Source organism: Jaculus jaculus, chromosome 13 (assembly GCF_020740685.1).
Source record: "Jaculus jaculus isolate mJacJac1 chromosome 13, mJacJac1.mat.Y.cur, whole genome shotgun sequence".
NCBI lineage: Eukaryota > Metazoa > Chordata > Mammalia > Rodentia > Dipodidae > Jaculus > Jaculus jaculus.
In genome coordinates, this window is record NC_059114.1 from 23,987,328 (window position 1) to 24,006,528 (window position 19,201).

The 19,201-nt window shown below is 41.7% G+C and overlaps 1 protein-coding gene and 1 pseudogene across 3 annotated transcripts in view; both read right to left on the reverse strand.

Moving 5' to 3' along the window:
* The window catches only part of Hectd4 (HECT domain E3 ubiquitin protein ligase 4), a 227,454-nt gene that overhangs the window by 68,943 nt on the left and 139,310 nt on the right, over positions 1-19,201 (reverse strand). For all 3 annotated transcript variants that reach the window (XM_045132394.1, XM_045132393.1, XM_045132392.1), the window contains exons 38-44: positions 18,193-18,274; positions 14,280-14,482; positions 13,229-13,364; positions 11,744-11,926; positions 11,140-11,304; positions 10,605-10,774; positions 9,419-9,534 (exon numbers count right to left, since the gene is read on the reverse strand). In XM_045132394.1, the coding sequence (XP_044988329.1) occupies positions 9,419-9,534; positions 10,605-10,774; positions 11,140-11,304; positions 11,744-11,926; positions 13,229-13,364; positions 14,280-14,482; positions 18,193-18,274 (1,055 nt within the window). The remainder of the gene's footprint in view (positions 1-9,418; positions 9,535-10,604; positions 10,775-11,139; positions 11,305-11,743; positions 11,927-13,228; positions 13,365-14,279; positions 14,483-18,192; positions 18,275-19,201) is intronic.
* Positions 6,726-8,059, reverse strand: LOC105944944 (annotated as a pseudogene).

Genomic DNA, 19,201 nt, shown 5'->3' on the forward strand with positions numbered 1-19,201 from the left:
ATGGCCTGGATATCCATGACCTCACAGTGCCTGACATTATCTACACAAGACCATCATAACAGGAAGAAAAGATCATGACATCAAAATAAGAGAGACTGATTGAGATGGGGAGGGGATATGATGGAGAGTACAGTTTCAAAGGGGAAAGTAGGGGGAGGAAGGGAGGGAATTACCATGGGATATTGCTTACAATCATGGAAGTTGTCAATAAAAAAATAAAAACTATTTATGACAAACCTACAACCAACACAATACTAAATGGAGAAAAATTTGAAGCCTTTCCACTAAAATCAGGCACAGGACAAGGGTGTTCACTGTCCCCACTTTTATTTAATATAGTCTTAGAAGTCTTAGCCATAGTAATAAGGCAAGGCAAGAGACATACATAAAAGGGATACAAATTGGAAAGGAAGAGATCAAGTCATTATTATTTGCAAATGATCTGATTCTATACATAAAGGACCCTAAAGAGTACCAGCAAACTGTTAGAGCTGATAAACACCTATAGCCATGTAGCAGGATACAAAATAAACACATGCTAATAAGCAGCCTTCTTATACACTAACAACAAACAAACAGAGGATGAAATCAGAGAATCACTCCCGTTCAAGATTACATCAAAACAATCAAGTACTTTGGAATAAACCTAATCAAGGAAGTGAAGGATCACTACAATGAAAACTTTAAAACACTCAAGTGAGAAACTGTAGAAGACACTAGGAAATGGAAAGATATCCCTTGTTCTTGGATTGGAGTAATCAATATTGTGAAAATAGCAATCTGACCAAAAGCAATCTACACATTTAATGCAATCCCCATCAAAATCCCAATGGCATTCTTCATGAAAATAGAAAAAACAATCCAAAAATTCATTTGGAAGCACAAAGCCCCTTGAATATCTAAAAATAATACTGGAGCCGGGTGTGGTGGCGCATGCCTTTAATCCCAGCACTAGGGAGGCAGAGGTAGGAGGATCACCGAGAGTTCGAGGCCACCCTGAGACTCCATGGCAAATCCCAGGTCAGCATGAGCCAGAGTGAGACCCTACCTTGAAAAACCAAAAAAAATAAAAAAATTAAAAAAAAATACTGAGCAACAAAAATAAGTCTGGTGGTATCACCATACCTGATTTTAACCTATATGACAGAACCATAGTCACAAAAACAGACATATAGATCAATGGAACAAAGTAGAGCACCCAGGTGTACGTCCAGTGAACTATAGCCACCTGATCTTCAACAAAAATGCCAAAATACTCATTGGAGAAAAGACAGCCTCTTCAACCAATGGTGCTGGGAAAGCTGGATATGTATCTGTAGAAGGATGAAAATAGATCCATATCTTTCTCGATGCACAAGAATTAAGTCTAAATGGATCAAAGGCCTTAATGTCAGACCTGAAACTGTGAAACTGCTAGAGCATAAAGTAGGAGAGGGCTACAGAGATGGCTTAGCAGTTAAGGTGCTTGTCTGGAAAGCCAAGGTTCGATTTCTCAGGACCCATATAAGCTAGATGCACAAGGGGACACATGCATATGAAGTTTGTTTGCAGTAGCTAGAGGCCCTGGCATGCCCATTTCTCTCTTTCTACTTGCCTATTTCTCTTCCTCTCTCAAATAAATAAATTTAATTAATTAAAAATAAATAAATAAAAAGTAGGGGAAACCCTTCAACTTATTGGTCTTGGCAAAGGCTTTCTGAATATAACTCCAATTGCTCAGGAAATAAAACCAAAAATCAACTGCTGGGACCTCATGACATTACAAAGCTTTTGTATAGCAAAGGACACTGTGAATAGAGCAAAGGGGCAACCTACAGAATGGAAGAAAATCTTTGCCAGCTATACATCTGTCAGAGGATTAATATCTAGGATATAAAAAGAACTCAAATAACTAAGTAATAGGAAATCAGACAGGCCAGTTTAAAAAAAAAGGGGGCTATGGAACTAAATAGAGTTCTCAAAAGAAGAAATACAGATGGCATATAAACATCTAGAAACACTGTTCTATATCCCTAGTCATCAGAGAAATGCAGATTAAAGCTACATTGATATTCCATCTCACTCCTGTCAGATTGGCTACCATCATGAAAACAAATGACCATAAATGCTAACGAGGATGCAGAAAAAGAGGAACCCTTCTACACTGTTGGTGGGAATGTAATCTGGTCCAGCCATTGTGGAAATCAGTGTGGAGGTTCCTGAGTCAGCTAAAAATAGATCTACCATATGACCCAGCTATAGCACTACTAGGCATATGTCCTAAGGACTCATCTTACTACCTTGTAGATACTTGCACATCCATGTTTACTGCCACTCTATTCACAGTAGCTAGGAAATGGAACCAGCCTAGATGCCCCTTAACTGATGAATGGACAATGAAGATATGGCACATTTACACAATGGAGTTCTACTCAGTGGCAAAGAAAAATAAAATTATGAAATTTGCAGGAAAATGGATGGATCTGGAAAGGATTATACTAAGTGAGGTAACCCAGGCCCAGAAAGCCAAGCGTCACATGTTCTCTCTCATATGTGAATCCTAGCTACAAATGATTGGACTTTTATGTGAGTAGGAATAAAACTCAGTAGCAGAGGCCAGTAAGCTAGAAAGGGGATATAAAGGGAGTAGAAATGGAGGGAGAGGGTACTTAGTAGGATGGTATTATATATATGTAAGTAGAAGAATAGATTAATGGGGGTGAAAAGGCCTAAGTGAGGTCAGGGGAAGAGACTGAGTAAAGGAAAGGTGGAGGGGGAGCTAATCAAAATCTAAGAGGATATAAATAAGTCATATGGAAACCTACTTTTTTGGACAATGGAATACTCAGAAGCTATAGATTGTTACTAGAAAATTTTCAGTGCTAGGGATGTGATACCTTCCAGTGAGTTTTGGCTAGGGTATCAACCCCAAAATATTATAGGCCATTTCTGAGGCTCTCCATTTCCCATCAGGAGCAGATGGTAAGACCCTATTGCTGATGACTCCACATACTTGGGCTGCAAGGTCACTGAGAAAACTTGCTGGAGCTAAGCTGAAAACCTCCTCCATGTAAAGCAGCTGAAAGAAAGCTGGCAAAAGCTACATTGCATGCAGTTCAGTGGGAGAAAGAAAAATCACCAGTGGAGATACTCAACAGTGGACACTGCAAGCCTTAAATCTGGCCAACCAGGCCAAATGAGCCAACAGGTATGATAGTGGCATGTCTGTTACAGGGGAAACCAATCACTCTCTAATTGGACTGGAGGCCCACTCCATGGGAGGGAATACATTCCTGATACTAAAAAACCTTCAACAGGGGTAGTCATGAGCCCTAGGGGTGTAACATCTACTGGTGTCTGGCTAAATGTATATACTATGCTCACCAAACTGCCCAGTAAGTACTTCTCTTAATGTTCATACCCATATGTTAATGCTACTTTCACAGATGAAGCTTCCCTTTTCAGACAGCAGTGACCTTGGGATGACTCAGAAGGCACCATGGTGCTGAGAAGAAGTGACAAAGGAGTGCTCAGCACTGAAATATCTCTATCACACCTGCCAAGGCTCAGGGTCCATTGCAGAAGAGGTGGCAGAAAGAATCTAAGACCCAAAGGAAGGGTAGGATTCCTTATAGTATATTCGTCTAGACACAAAATGGCCTGGATATCCATGACCTCACAGTGCCTGTTACTACCTACATAAAACCATCATAATAGGAGGAAGAAATCATGACACCACAATAGAGACCGTTTGGGGTTGGAGAAATGGTTTAGTGGTTAAGGTGCTTGCCTAAAAAGCCAAAGGACCCAGGTTCGACTCCCCAGTACCCATGTAAGCCAGATGCACAAGGGGGCACACGCATCTGGAGTTCATTAGCAGTGGCTGGAGACCCTGACACACTCATTCTCTCTCCCTCCCTCCCTCCCCCTGCCTATTTCTCACTCTCTCAAATAAATAAAGAAAAAAAAAATAGAGACTGAAGGGCCAGGGGATATGATAGAGAATGGAGTTCCAAAGAGGAAAGTGAGGGGGCGAGGGAGGGGATTACCATGGGATATTGTCTACAATTACAGAAGTTGTCAATAAAAATAATTAATGGGGGCTGGAGAGATGGGTTAGCAGTTAAGCGCTTGCCTGTGAAGCCTAAAGACCCCAGTTCGAGGCTCGATTTCCCAGGACCCATGTTAGCCAGATGCACAAGGGGGCATACATGTCTGGAGTTCATTTGCAGTGGCTGGATGCCCTGGCGTGCCCATTCTCTTTCTCTCTCTATCTGCCACTTTCTCTCTCTATCACTCTCAAATAAATAAGTAAAAAATTTTAAAAATAAATTAATTAAATTTAAAACAAAGAAAGAAACAATAATCCCAGAGGTAGGAGGACTGCTATGAGTTCACAGCCAGCCTGAAACTACAGAGTGAGTTCCAGGTCAGCCTGGGCTACCATGAGACCCTACCTCAAAAAAAAAAAAAAATACACTGCAAGCCTTATAATTGGCCAGCCAAGCCAAACGAGCCAATGGGTGCAATAGTGGCACATCTGTCATAGTGGAAACCAACTGCCTTCCAATTGGACTGGAGGCCCACTCCATGGGTGGAAACACATCCCTGATACTGAAAACTTAAAACAGGGTAGTCATAAGCCCTAGGGGTGTAACATCTGCTGATGTCTGGATAAATGTATATACTATGCTTATCAAACTGCCCAGTAAGCACTTCTCTTACTACTTATACCCTTATATTAATGCTACTCTCACTTTGGGTAGAGAATCTTCTCTTTACAGATGGCAGTGACTTTGGGACGACTCAGAAGGTATCATAGTGCTGGAAAGAAGTAACTGGAGTACTGAGTAACATCTCGATCACACCTTTCAAGGCTCAGGGTCTAATGTGGAAGAGGTGGCGGAAAGACTGTAAGAGCCAAAGGAAGGGTAGGACTCCGTACAATGTGCTCCCTCCATACATAAAATGGCCTGGATATCCATGACCTCATAGTGCCTGACACTATCTACACAAGACTATCATAAGAGGAGGAAAAGACCATGACATCAAAATAAAAGAGAGACTGATTGAGATGGGGAGGGGATATGATGGAGAATGGAATTTCAAAGGGGAAAGTGGGGGGGGGGGAGGATATTACCATGGGATACTTTTTATAATCATGGAAAATGTTAATAAAAATTGAGGAAAAAAACAAAATAAATAAAAATCCTATGTTGGGTATAATTGTATTGTGTTTATAATCCCAGCTACTTGGGAGGCTGAAGCAAGAGAATCACTTGAGCCCAGAGTTCAAGGCCAGTCAGGACATAAAACAAGACTCTATCTCTAAACAAGTAAATACATTTTCCTTTTCACTCTTGAAGCCCTGTTGAGTCTTACTTGGTAAATAGTGTTTCTCTTAAGCAATCTGTGGTTACAAAGCAACCCCAATAGTAGGTTGCTTGCTGTCATTTTTATGGGCAAGTGACTCTGGATTTAGCAATAGCAAACTGATACTTATTTTAAACCCTAGAGCTACATAATGGGTGAGTTGTTAAAGGATTCTTCAGCTTGTCTTTAGACAATTCTTTTTGAATATGAGTGTCCATAGCTTATACTCTTTTCTGGTCTCTAACTCTGGTTCTGATGGAAACACAGGCTAGGGACCTGAGACCACTTTTGTAACCTTCTGCATTCTTAGCTTGTACAAAAAGCACAAATGTTAACTTCATAAAGTAAGGCCTATTTATTCTAGAAACTATGAGAAAGAGGATACTCAGAAATAGTTGTGTAGGAAAGTAATTTAGCTGGTTACATGGTTGCTAAAACCTGTCGATGTCTGAAAATGTTTTTTTTTTTTTTTGTTTTTCGAGGTAGAGTCTCACTCTGGCTCAGGCTGACCTGGAATTCACTGTGTGTAGTCTCAGGGTGGCCTCAAACTCTCGGCGATCCTCCTACCTCTGCCTCCCAAGTGCTGGGATTAAAGGCGTGCACCACCACGCCCGGCTTTCGATGTCTCAAAATGTAAAAAAAAATAAGAATATTAAAAAGCAGAGGCAGTGAACTAAGGACCTAGCAGAATATAATACTATAGCTGGGTATGGATACACATTTCATTCCAGCACTCAGGAGGCTGAGATAGGAGAATCACTGTAAGTTTGAGGCTAGCCTGGTAATTCAGAGTGATTTCCAGGTCAGCCTGGGCTAGAATGGGACCCTACCTTGAAAAACAAAACAAAACAAAAAACCCAAGCAAACAAAAAAGACAAAACTTGGAACTGAAGAGATAGATGACTTAGCAATTAAGGTATTTGTCTGCAAAGCCTAAGGACCCAGGTTAGATTTCCCAGAACCCAGATGCACCTGGTGGCACATGCAATCTGGAGTTTGTTTGCAGTGGCTACAGGTCCCGGTGTCTATTCTCTCTCTCTCAATAAATAAATAATAAAATAAAATAGCCAGGCATGGTGGCACAAGCCTTTAATCCCAGCACTTGGGAGGCAGAGGTAGGAGGATTTCTGTGAGTTCGAGGCCACCCTGAGACTACATAGTGAGTTCCAGGTCTGCCTAGGCTACAGCAAGATCCTACCCTGAAATTAATAATAATAATAATAATAATAATAAAATAGATGACAAAACTATATTATGAACAAAAACTTTGTCACAAATAGCTTTTAGTCTAGCTGCCCTGCAAACTCCTTTTCCTGTTCTTTCTCTCTAGTCTTTTTTTTTTTTTTTTTAAGTAAATAAATTTTTTATTCATCTTAGTTAGATTTTAAGCTGCTCTTTGTCTTTGGAGGCTTTTGAAAAGAAAACCAAATTAGGTCCACGTCAATGTCCACCGATTTCTTTTTATGAAAGTTATTTGATGCTGGCAGGCCATAATGAAGCTCTGCAATAATTTTTATCTTTATTTTCCATTCCGTGGCTTTCTTTTGAATATGTTCTCTAGTTGAGTATTTGTGTAAAGAATATGCTGCTGTTCTGGCCATATCCAAAGCTGTCTTTAGAAAAACCATATCCATCCCATTTTAGTTATTTTCTTTTTTGGTGTTTTTTGATTTTTCGAGGTAGGGTTTCACTGTAGCCCAGGCTGAACTGGAATTCACAATGTAGTCTCAGGGTGGCCTCAAACTCATGGCAATCCTCCTACCTCTGCCTTTAATCCCAGCCCTTTATTATTTTTGGTTCCAAAGGTAGGATTCATGATGACTGTATCAAATGACTTGGACATTCTGTTAGATAATGAGTGCACATCACACTGAACCATATCAACATTTGTTAACTCAAACTCTTCCACATTTCTATTAAATATTTCCAATGCATCTTCATCTATGTCAAATCTAATACAAAACCCTGCTCCTAACATTGCAGCTCCGATGCTAAGTACTCCGCAACCACATCCTAGATCAGCAACCACTTTGTTTTCAGTATCATCATATGTTATGGACTGTATAGAGCATGCATGCTGCAATGTGCGGCCTGGTCGGATACTGTTATAGAAGCAGCTTGGGCTTTTCGAATCCATCCACTTGCTGCAGGCGACTCTCCCTCTCTAGTCTTGAGATGTGGCTCACTTGTGGTTGCCAGCTTTCCCAGCTGAAATCAAAGGCACCACTATCAAAGAGGACAAAGATTTGGGGAACAAATCAGCTAAGAAATCAGGTAAGTTAAGAAATGACAGTGGGCTGGAGAAGCCAAGCTAAAGGATCCCAGTTTGATTCCCCAGGACCCATGTAAGCCAGCTGCACAAGGTAGCACATGTGTCTGGAGTTCATTTGCAGTGGCTGGAGGCCCTGGTACACATTCTCTCTCTCTCTCTCTCAAATAAATAAATGAATAAATAATAAAATATTTTTAAAAATAAATGACAAAAAAAGAAAAAAACCAAAGCCAACAGAAATCATGTGTGAAAGAATGAGTCACCATCAAAGTCAAATGGCTTAAAAAAGAGAAGTAATGTAAGAGACAAAAATGACCAGAAGAAAGAGTAAATTCTAAAGGGAGATAGCTAAACATCCATTTCTTCCTTACAGTTTGTTAAAATGCCACTGTAGAAAGAACCCTTCAGTGCTTACTCAATTGTGGACAATTTCATGCAATATCCACTTCTCTGGGGACAAAAAATTAACTTTCACTAAAAAACATCCAGACAAACTACCAATTTATAGGAAATATACAGGTAAAAGTGCTAAATAACAACACAGAAACCACACGGTAAAATGCAGTTTTTTTAATCTGTTTTAATAATTTTTACATTTTCATTTATTTATTTTAGAGAGATAATCAAACCTGGGTCCTTTGGCTTCATAGGCAAATGCCTTAGTCACTAAGCCATCTTGCCAGCACCAAAAATCTGTTTTTTGCTGAGCATGATGGCACATGCCTTTAATCCCAGCACTTAAGAGGCTGAGATAGGATAGCTATGAGTTTGAGGTTAGCCTGAGATTAATTCCAGGTCAGCCTGGGCTAAAGCGAGACCCCACCTTGATAAACCAAAAAAAAAAAAAAAAAAATCTTTAAAATTTGTTTTTAAATTTATTTGCAAGCAAAGAGAGACAGAGAGAGAATGGGCATGCCAGGGCCTCTAGCTGCTGCAAGCAAACTCCAGATGCATGTGCCCCTTTGTGTATCTGGATTTACTGGGTAGTGGGGAAGCAAACTCAGATCGTTGGGTTTAGCAGGTAAATGTTTCAGACAGAGGGAGAGAGGTTGATTTTGAGAGCAGCAGCTATGTTCTAAAAGACTGATAAGACACAGTTACAAGTAAAAATGTGTTAATTTTTTTTGGATCTTTGTAGGTTTTATTTTTTTCCTTTGATGTAGGATCTCACTCTAGCCCAGGCTGACCTGGATTTCACTATGTAGTCTCAGGCTGGACTCAAACTCACAATGACCCTCCTACCTTGGCTTTCTGAGTGCTGGGATTAAAGGTGTGTGCCACCATGCCAGGCAACTTAGACCTTCTTATCCTCCTGCCTCTACCTCCTGAGTGCTAGGACTAGGAGCATGTACCAGCTTGACTGACTTACATGGTGCTGGGGATGGAACCTGGGCTTTGTGCATGCTGGCTGAGTTCCATCCAGCCTGCTTTGTACTTCCCCTTAATCATACACACCCTTTAAGGAAGGATGTCAGTGCAAACTCTTGACTTTGAATTCAAATGTAGGCAAAACAAAGTTGGGCATGGTGACACACACCTTTAATCCCAGCACTCAGGGAGGCAAAGATAGGAGGATCTCCATGAGTTCAAGAACACCCTCAGACTACATAGTGAATTCCAGGTCAGCCTGAGCTAGAGTGAAAGCTACCTCGAAAAAAAAAGTAAATAAATAAACAAGAAAGGGAGCTGTGAGCAGCTTGTGGACACAGTCAGTGTGTATGAAGCTACACAGGCGCTGACCAAGCACAGTGAACCAGGTGGAAGGAGGTAAGAGGCACACACGCACTCACTCACCTGCACTGCACTCCTGGGCTACAAGGTTAAGAACTTCCACAGCTGCTGGGCACTGCTGTATGAATTCTTCACAAAACAGGCTGTCTTCTAAAAGCTGGGCCATGACCAGGCATGCTCTTAATGTCAAAAGATTTATAACATTTCAAAGTCATCAATGCTCATTCTCTAAAAAGGCAACTGAAAATATTTCAATCCATTTTCTCTCCCCCAACTTAAACTCCTTATTATACCTCTCTTTTTTTTTGTTTGTTTGTTTTTTAGCAGTAGGGTCTCACTCTTGTCCAGGATGACCTGGAATTAACTATGTAGTCTCAGGGTGGCCCTGAACTCACAGCAATCCTCCTCCCTCTGCCTCCCCCAAGTGCTGGTATTAAAGGCGTGCGCCACCATATATGGCACTATTATACTTCTTAAGCTGGGAGAATCTATATTCTGATTTATCTCACTTAATTCAACATACATTTTTGAAGCTTCTGAAAAGTTCTACTGTCAAAAGAGAATTTTGTTGCTCATGTTCAATGGTAAATAATGTATTTTCAAGAAGACATTATTTCACTTTACAGGATGTGTTCTTCCTCCTTTCAGACACCAACACTGTATTCCCTGATTTTCTTGCTATCAGATACAAAAATGATGGGTCAGGGCTGGAGGGATGGCTTAGCAGTTAAGGTGCTTGCCTGCAAAGCCAAAGGACCCAGGTTGGATTCCCCATGACCCATGTAAGCCAGATACAAAAGGTGGCACATGTGTCTGGAGTTCGTTTGTAATAGCTGGAGGCCCTGGTGTGTCCATTTTTTTTTTCTATCTCTCTCTCTCAAATAAATAAATAAAAATAAAAATAAATTAAAAAAGAAAAGTGATGGATCAGATAAAATGGTCAAGTCATTTTAAAGTGGCAGAGCAAAGCTCTTGCAAAGAAAACCAGCGCAAGCTCAAGTATGTGTTCTACATATCACAGCTCAACTGCTTAGCCTCTCAGTTCCAGTGTATTCTGATGCTTAGAAACTGAGAGGTACATGAGTTGCAGAGACTGGAGAAAACAAGAAGCTGTGGCAAGTGCAGCTCCATGGTTTTCATTAGGTTGTGGGCCCCTGAAGCCCAGGTGTGTGTGGGGGCTGCAAACTACAACCTTACCTTTACTGCCTGCCCTACCTAGCACATCAGGCGATCTAGGAAGGGAGCTCACCTCGTTCTTATTTCAGCCAGAAGCCGGACGACTGCCATCACAGGTGCTGACCCATCTCCTGTTGCAGGAAGTGAGGTGTGAATAGAGAGACTTCCCTCCTGAGGGAGCAGCATGGACTGGACTGCCTGTACTACCTTCTCAGTAATGGACAGCTTATGAAGAGGCAGTGCCTGATGGCAGGGCATGAGGTAGGGCAAAAGTTAAAGTTGTTAGCTTATAGGAAAAACGTGTTATCAATATGTAGAGCAACTTCTTAATTTTTCAGTAAAATAAAAAAATCATTGCAGAAAGTTGTAAATCAGATCAAAGCAATAAAAAAGTCAATATAGTACGGAGTATTCCTAGCCAACAAATGAATTTTGTCACTTGGATGCCAACTTTCACACAAATGTCACTATTAAATAGTTGCAACCAATATAGGAATCACAAGGGAAGTTAAGACCAGCAAGGATTCGTGCTTCTCTGCTACGCATGTGCTCATTGAGCTTCACTGCAGTTGCATGCTACAGTCGGCTGCAGTTAAACATAACCTCACCTCTGATCTTGGAACACAAAGTCTACACAGTGGAATAGTCAACGTGTCCGATGCTTGTGAAGTCTTTCGACAGTCTATAGGTGGGAATCTGACTGTAGCTATACCTTCCTGTTCATTGATAGAAGCCACAACTCCAATGCTTCCTGATATTCCTCTACCTAAAACCTGGAGACAGAGAGGGATTATCAACACTTGCCAGCGTGACATGTAAGCAGCTGTCTGAAGCTGTCTAAAGCAGCTGTCATTATGATGTGTGCTACAGTGAGTGTTCATTCTAATGTGGATCCTAAGCCCAAGACATGAATTAAAAATAATACAAGGTTATGACAACATGCTATCATCTCAAACTTTCACTTTTGAAATATCTCCAATATTAGCAACACCACAGGCTACAAGTCCTGCAGTTAACATTGAACAGTGTGCATGACCATTTGAATAATGTAAAGCAAGGTGTAGAACGCATGAATTTCTCAGAGTCAATCTTCTGCATAAAGGAATAAGGTTTGCTGTTCATCTGGGTGACAGTTGTCCTAGAATCACTGGTTAATCAATGGTTCCTCTACATGAGGGAAGCAGTGACTCAGGGAATGTGGTGATGTATTACCTGAACCTCAGACCCGATCTTGATCGTCTCTTTAAAGCCTCCAAGTGCACACAGTGCCGCAACAGCCTGGCGTGCGATCCTCTGGAGTTTGGCAAGTTTTCTGCCACTGCTGCTGCCATTTTCCAGGATGCTTTCAGCATATTTCCCCAACTGCGGAATGTACATCAATGCGCGAGACAGAACCTATGTATAAGGTGCAGCACAGGTACTAGGTGTTAAAAGTTTTGTTGGTTTTGATACCAAGGATGGTAAGTGTCTACAACAGAGCCTGGCCCAAGGTATTGAAGGAATGCGGGATGTGGAATGACCAAACCCTACCAGGTATGACCAGTGAAATTTGCCCAAATGTGCTTTATGTACTTAGACACAACTAGACATATATAAACTGCAAAATATGGGAGAATCTTACATTGTATTTCAAAGTCACTAAAATAAAGCAATAACTCATGAGGGGAAACCGTCCAATCTGTATCTCAATGTTCAAGTACCTTTAATGACATATAACAGGCTTATAGAAACAGGGAAAGGGGAACAATTTCAGAGCTTGGGTTTCAGGCAGTTGGGCTACTGTGTCAATGATGAACTTCTTAATGACAGCGCACTCAGGCAATGTAATCAGAGGCCTCCCTAGGACTCCAGCAATAAACCAGGGCTACATGACCTCTAATTTCAGTTCTAATCTGATGTCAGTCAGCAAGAACAAGGCTTATCATTCTCTTCCTCATAATGCTGACTTCATTTCTGTAAAGTCAGAGACCAGCACTGACAGGAGGAAGACTTGAAACTACTCAATCAAGCCAGGCGTGGTAGTGCACGCCTTTAATCCTAACACTCGAGAGGCAGAAGTAGGAGGAATGTCATGTGTTCAAGGCCACTCTGAGACTATATAGTGAATTCCAGGTCAGCCTGGGCTACAGAGACCCTACCTCTAAAACACCAAAGGAGGGCAGGGGGAAACTACTCAAAGCAAATTCCAGGGGAAAATAATCAACAGAGTATATGTGAATAGCTGAAAAAATTTCTCTTTACTAAAATGTTCCTTGCTGTGCCTGATTCTTTATGTCTTTTTGCTTGTGTGTGTGCGCTCGCACATGTGTATGTGTGTGTGATATGGTGTGTGTGTGGTGTGGCACCCCACATGCTGGATGGCAGGAGCAGAATGTTGGGGGTCTCGCTTCATTGCTCTTCCTCCTGGTCTTGTTTGAGCCTGGAGCCTCCTTACTGATCCTGGAGCTTGCAGAGCTCTGATGACTCTCAAGACAGCTGCTCCAATGAGACTGGGTTATAGACTTACGTGGCAACGCCCAGCTGTGGGGTCTAGAGATCCAAACTCTGGCAGTCTCCGGCTCCCTCAGGCCTCAAGCTTATATAGGAAGCACACTTAACTCTTAACTCATCTCTCTGGCCCAATGTAGCTGATGCTAATGCTAGTGCAGAGCATCAGTTTGTCTTTCCTTCCTCAGTAAACACAAACCCCATGCTAACCTTTTCTGCTGTTGTGGTCCATATCTGAGCAGCATTAGATTCAGGAGCCATTAGCAGGCTATGAAGCAAGGCGATCACTTCTGCAGCCATGCTGTTTGCCACATGCCCACTGATGAAGGGTCTGACAGGATCTGTCCTGCAAGTATCAATGTGAAAAACTGTCAATGACCAATAATGTTTATAAGTGCAAAAAAACAGATTTCATCAGAGGGCAGTACTTTCTATTAACATAAGAAAAGGTGGTTTGTTGCCAGAGAAATAACAAACAAAGCCAGCACTGGGAAGAAATCACTTACTGCATATTGAGCTGAGGTTTGAATATGTTTATGTCTCCCCAGGGTGCACTGTGATTAAAACTATGGCCCCAGGGCAGTGCTAATGGAAAGCAGTGAGACCTTTGGGAAGTAGAATATTCTTAGGTTACTGGGGATGTGACTGAATTTGGCTCTGCCCACTCTCCCTTCTAACCACTTGCTGCTGCACTCCTGCATGTGTTCTCACCACTGCTAGGTCATGACATGGCGTAACTACACCTGCATTATGACCTTGAGCCTCAAAACAGCTAAATAAGCCTTTTCTCTTATTAGTTGTTTCAAGTATTTTGTTATAGTAATGAAAAGCTGACTAACATACTCTAAAACAATGGACATCAAATTTCTTAGCACATAAGCCCTGAGAATCAGAGAAAAGCCATGTTGCTATTCCTCCCTTACAGATGTAAAACACCATGCACACACTTATCTGAAGCAATGCTCCCGTACCTTCCATTCCTAGAAAGAAATGTGCATCCAGTCAGGACAGTGGGAAGTACTGCTTGTAAGAAACAATAGTCGTAGAATAGGAGTTTACTAACTCTCAGGAGACTCCTCTAGGTGTCAGTGTGTACTTGGCCAGAAGTACTCCCACAGAAGAAGGGACTTCTTAGCCCTACTCCACATTCTCAGCAGGTTAAGGAGGTATCAAACAATAAAAATCCTGTAAGTGTACCTGTCACACAGGGAATCTGGAAGAGTATAGACTCATGGTAGTTAGCACCTTGTAGGAGGTTTACCTGGCCAGTTCGGAGTTCCTCTCTCGGCAGATGGAGGTTTGGGCAGTTTTCTTTTTATCACCCGTGGATAGCCCACTCACAGTCTCTGGGTTAACAGATTCCACTGGTGGTCCAACGCTGACAATAAGACCTGACTGTGCCCACTTGGTGGCTTTCCGGAGGGCAGCTGCAGCCTCTTCTGTGATCACTTCACAACAGCCACCCTGGGGTAGGTTTGAAGACTCTGTATGACTCATTTCCCTCTCATTTTTTAAAAATTCAAGATTGTCTGTCTGTCTATCTATCTATCTAATAAATTTCAGTAAACTCTGTCCAAGATAATTTTGAATTCAGGATATTTTGCTCATGTAAACAAAGACTTGCAAAATTGTAGGATCTGAGCCAGGTGTGATGGTGTACACTTTAATCCCAGCACTCAAAAGGCAGAGGTAGGAGGATCACTGTGACTTTGAGGCCAGCCTGAAATTACATAGTGGATTCCAGGTCAGCCTGGGCTAGAGTGAGACCTACCTCAATAAAACAAAACAGGGTTGGAGAGATGGCTTAGTGGTTAAGGCACAGGCCTGCGAAGCCTAAGGACCCAGATTCGGTTCTCCAAATGCACATGATGGTGCATGCATCTGCAGTTTGTTTTCACTGGCTATAGACCATGACATGCCTATTCTCTCTCTCTCAATAAAATGTTATTTAAAAAATTATGGGACCCACCAGGAATAGATGGTAAGACCCTATTGCTGAAGACTCCACATACTTGGGCTGCAAGGCCATTGAGAAATCCTGCTGGAACTGAGCTGATAACCTCCTCCATATAGACCAGCTGACAGAAAGGTAGAAGAAGCCATTCTACATGTAGTTCAATGGGAGAAATAGAAATCACCAGTGAAGATACTCAACAGTGGACACTGCAAGCCTTATAATTGGCCAGCCAGGCCAAATGATCCAATGGGTGCAATAGTGGCACGTCTGTCATGGTGGAAACTAACTGCCCTCCAATTGGACTGGAGGCCTGCTCCATGGGAGGGAATACATCCTGATACTGAACACTTAAAACAGGGGTAGTCATGAGCACTAGGGGTATAACATCTGCTGATGTCTGGATAAATGTATATGCTATGCTTATCAAACTGCCCAGTAAGCACCTCTCTGAATGTTCATACCCTTATATTAATGCTACCCTCACTTTGGGTAGAGAATCTTCTCTTTTCAGATGGCAGTGACCTTGGGATGACTCAGAAGGTATCATGGTGCTGGAAAGAAGTGACTGGAGTACTGAGTAACATTTCGATCACACCTTCCAAGGCTCAGGGTCTAACGTGGAAGAGGTGGCAGAAAGAATGTAAGAGCCAAAGGAAAGGTAGGACTCCTTACAACGTGTTCCCTCCAGACATAAAATGGCCTGGATATCCATGACCTCATAGTGCCTGACACTACCTACACATGACCATCATAAGAGGAGGAAAAGATCATGACATCAAAATTCAAAGGGGAAAGTGGGGGGAGGGAGAATATTACCATGGGATATTTTTTATAATCATGGAAAATGTTAATAAAAATTAAGAAAAAATGGCTGAAAAATATTATGGAACCCTTGTATACACGCACTTACAGTTTGCTTTATCAGTTATCAACTTACCCCATACTTATTTGTGTCTGTGTTTGTGTGTGAATGTGGAAGCACATGGTACAAGGGAAGTCAGAAGAGAACTTTCAGGAATTAGTACTGGTCTTCCACCTCATTTTTAAAAATATGATACTCAATTATTTAATTTATTTGCACATGTGTATGGGGGTGTTCTCTTCTTGATACCAATGAATGCCCATCTGGCTTTATGGGTAGCTGGAGAATTGAACCTGAGCTGGCAAGCTTTTTTTTTTTTTTTTTTTTTTGGTTTTTCAAGGTAGGGCTTTACTCTAGCCCAGGCTGGTCAGGAACTCAACTATGTGGTCTCAGGTGGCCTTGAGCTCATGGCCATCCTTCTACTTCTACCTCCCAAGTGCTGGGATTAAAGGTGTGTATCACCATGCCCAGTTCTTAAATATATTAATTTCTTTAGATAGTTCATTACTTATAGGCACTAGGATCACAAGCAGAACCCAAAAACAACATGCTATGTGTCTATCTCTGGATACTTGACAAATCTGTTTATTCTCATTTGGTGATGCTGGATACTACTAGTCTTTTTTTGTTTTTATTTTTATTTATTTATTTATTTTTGTTTTTCAAGGTAGAGTCTCACTCTAGCCCAGGCTGACTGGGATTCACTGTGGAGTCTCAGGGTGGCCTCAAATTCACGGCAATCCTCCTACCTCTGCCTCCTGAGTGCTGGGATTAAAGGGGTGCACCACAACACCAGGCTTATTTTTATTTTTTAATGTTTATTTGCAAGGAAAGAGAGAAGAGAGAGAGAGAGAGAGAGAATGAGCGCCCCAGGGCCTCCTACCACTGTAAATGAATTCCAGATGCATGTGTCACTTTGTGTACCTGGCTTTACATGTGTACTGGGGAACCACATGCAGGCTTTGCAAGCAAGTACTTTTAACCTCTGGGTCATCTTTCCAGCCCCTATCTCTCTCTTTCTTTCTTCCTTTTTTTTTTTTTTTAGAGGTAGAGTCTTGGTCTAACCCAGGCTGATGAATTCACTATGTAGTCTCAGGGTGGCTGGCCTTGAACTCAAAAGCAATCCTCCTACCTTGACTTTCAAAAATGCTGGAATTAAAAATCATGCGCCACCATGTCCAGAAGCAATATTTTATATCTTTTTTTTAATTTTTCTTTTTCTCATTTTGAGAGACAGAGAGAAGAGAATGGGCTCACCAAGGCCTTTCAGCCACCATGAATGAACTCCAGACATGTGTGCCCCCGTGTGTGCATGTGTGACATTGCATGCTTGCACCACTGTGTGTCTATGTGGGACCTGGAGATTCATAGGCAAGCACCTGAACAGCTAAGCCATCTCTCCAGCCCTGTTTGTCTTCTTCTTCTTTTTTTTTTTTTTAAATATTTTATCTATTTATTTATTTGAGAAAGAGGTAGATATGTGTGTGTGCATATGTATATGTATTTGTGTGTGTGTGTGTGTGTGTGTGTGTGTGTGTGTATGGACAGAGAGAGAGAAAAGGGGGGGACTGGGCATGCCAGGGTCTCTAACTATTTTGTGCATCTCGACTTATGTGGGTACTGGGGACTCAAACTCAGGTCCTTGGGCTTTGTAAGCAAGCACCTTAACTACTAAGCCATCTCAAGCCAAGTATTTTATATCTTTCTGAAAAATATTTTATTTATTTATTTATTTGTTTATTTGAAACAGAGATGGAGGGCAAGAGAAAGGAAGAAGCAGAGAGAGAGAGAGAGAGAGAGAGAGAGAATGGGCATGCCAGAGCCTCCAGCCACTGCAAACGAATTCCAGATGCATGCACTACCTTGTGCATCTGGCTTTACTGGGGAATGGAACCTGGGTCCTTCACAAGCAAGCACCTCAACCACTGAGTCATCTCTCCAGCCATTTTATATATTTTTAAATCAACTTTTCTATTTTTATTTATTTATTTATTTGAAAGAAAGGGAGAAAGAGAATGAGAATGGGCATGCCACGGCCTCCAGCTGCTGCAAACGAACTCCAGACACATGCAACACTTTGTGCATCTGGCTTACATGGGTCCTAGAGAATCAAACCTGAGTCCTTTGCTTTTGCAGGCCAGATGTGTAAGGAAGCTCATGTATCTGGAGTTTGTTTGCAGTGACCAGAGGCCTTGGTGTACCCATTCTCTCTCCCCACCCTCTTCTCTCTCCCTCTTAAATAAATAAATAACCAAATAAATAAAATTTAAAAAAAAGATCCATTATTTGGAAGCCAAAAGTATGGCCAACACTTTAATTACAGCTTTTGTCAGGCAGCTTCTCACATGCGGTTACCTTGGTCATATCTCGATCCATCTTTACAACTTTCTCCATATTCGCACCAGTACCAAGTCGGAAGGGTCGTCCTTCTGAGCTACTGTAAAATGAAGGGACAGTGAACAAATTTAGCGGCTCTGTGAGAAGTAGGCATGTGCTACCAGGCAACCCAGCCATGTTTAGGTCATCTTTATGGGCTAAAACTGGCTTTTAAAATCTATACTAAGGCTTTTTCCATTTTTCAAAAAGGAAATAATTTATTGTGCATAAGTATAGACTTTTAGAGCCCAAAGCAACAGCTGACCTTGGAGATGCATTATTTAAAAATGTACATTAAAATGAAGCACAAACAAAAGACCAGAACAAAGGGACACTTTGAAGCCAACTATGGGAAGGGCTAGGACACAGGTGACACTCAAGATTTCTGCCTCACTCTCACACAGGGACACTTCAATAGAAGCAGGAATGTGGCATTGGAAAGAAGGACTGAATCTTCTTTTGTAATAATTCAGCTGCCCCATGAACAGGCCTCTCACCACACCTGTACTAGGATGTTTTACAAAGCCATGGATGTTTCTTGGGGATTTCTTCACCTAAGCACTGACCTATCATGACCTGCCATAGCTTTCTGTAACTAAGAGGCCATTTGCTTTCACCTGCCATCCTGGTAAACAAGGGATCACACTACGACATCATGGTCAGATCACTTGTGTGAAAAGCAGACTCTTCTACTTGAGTGAAATCCCTGGTGCAAATTCCCCTGGGCTATGTGTGTGGAAGACCTTCCTCTTGCCTAGTAGGTAGGTTTGTAGCGCTTGGGTAATAATTATGTATGCTTGCTTTCTCGAAGAGCCACCAAATCATTCACACTTAAAAAGTATCTCACTGCTCCACCTCAGTCTGACTGCACAGGTTGGAAACTGACAGCCAAAACCAAGTGTATTCTCCTTCTCACAGCTCAAGTTACTAAAGACCCCCACTGGACGGACTGGGACTCACTCTCTGCAGGACTGTTCAGAGATGAGGC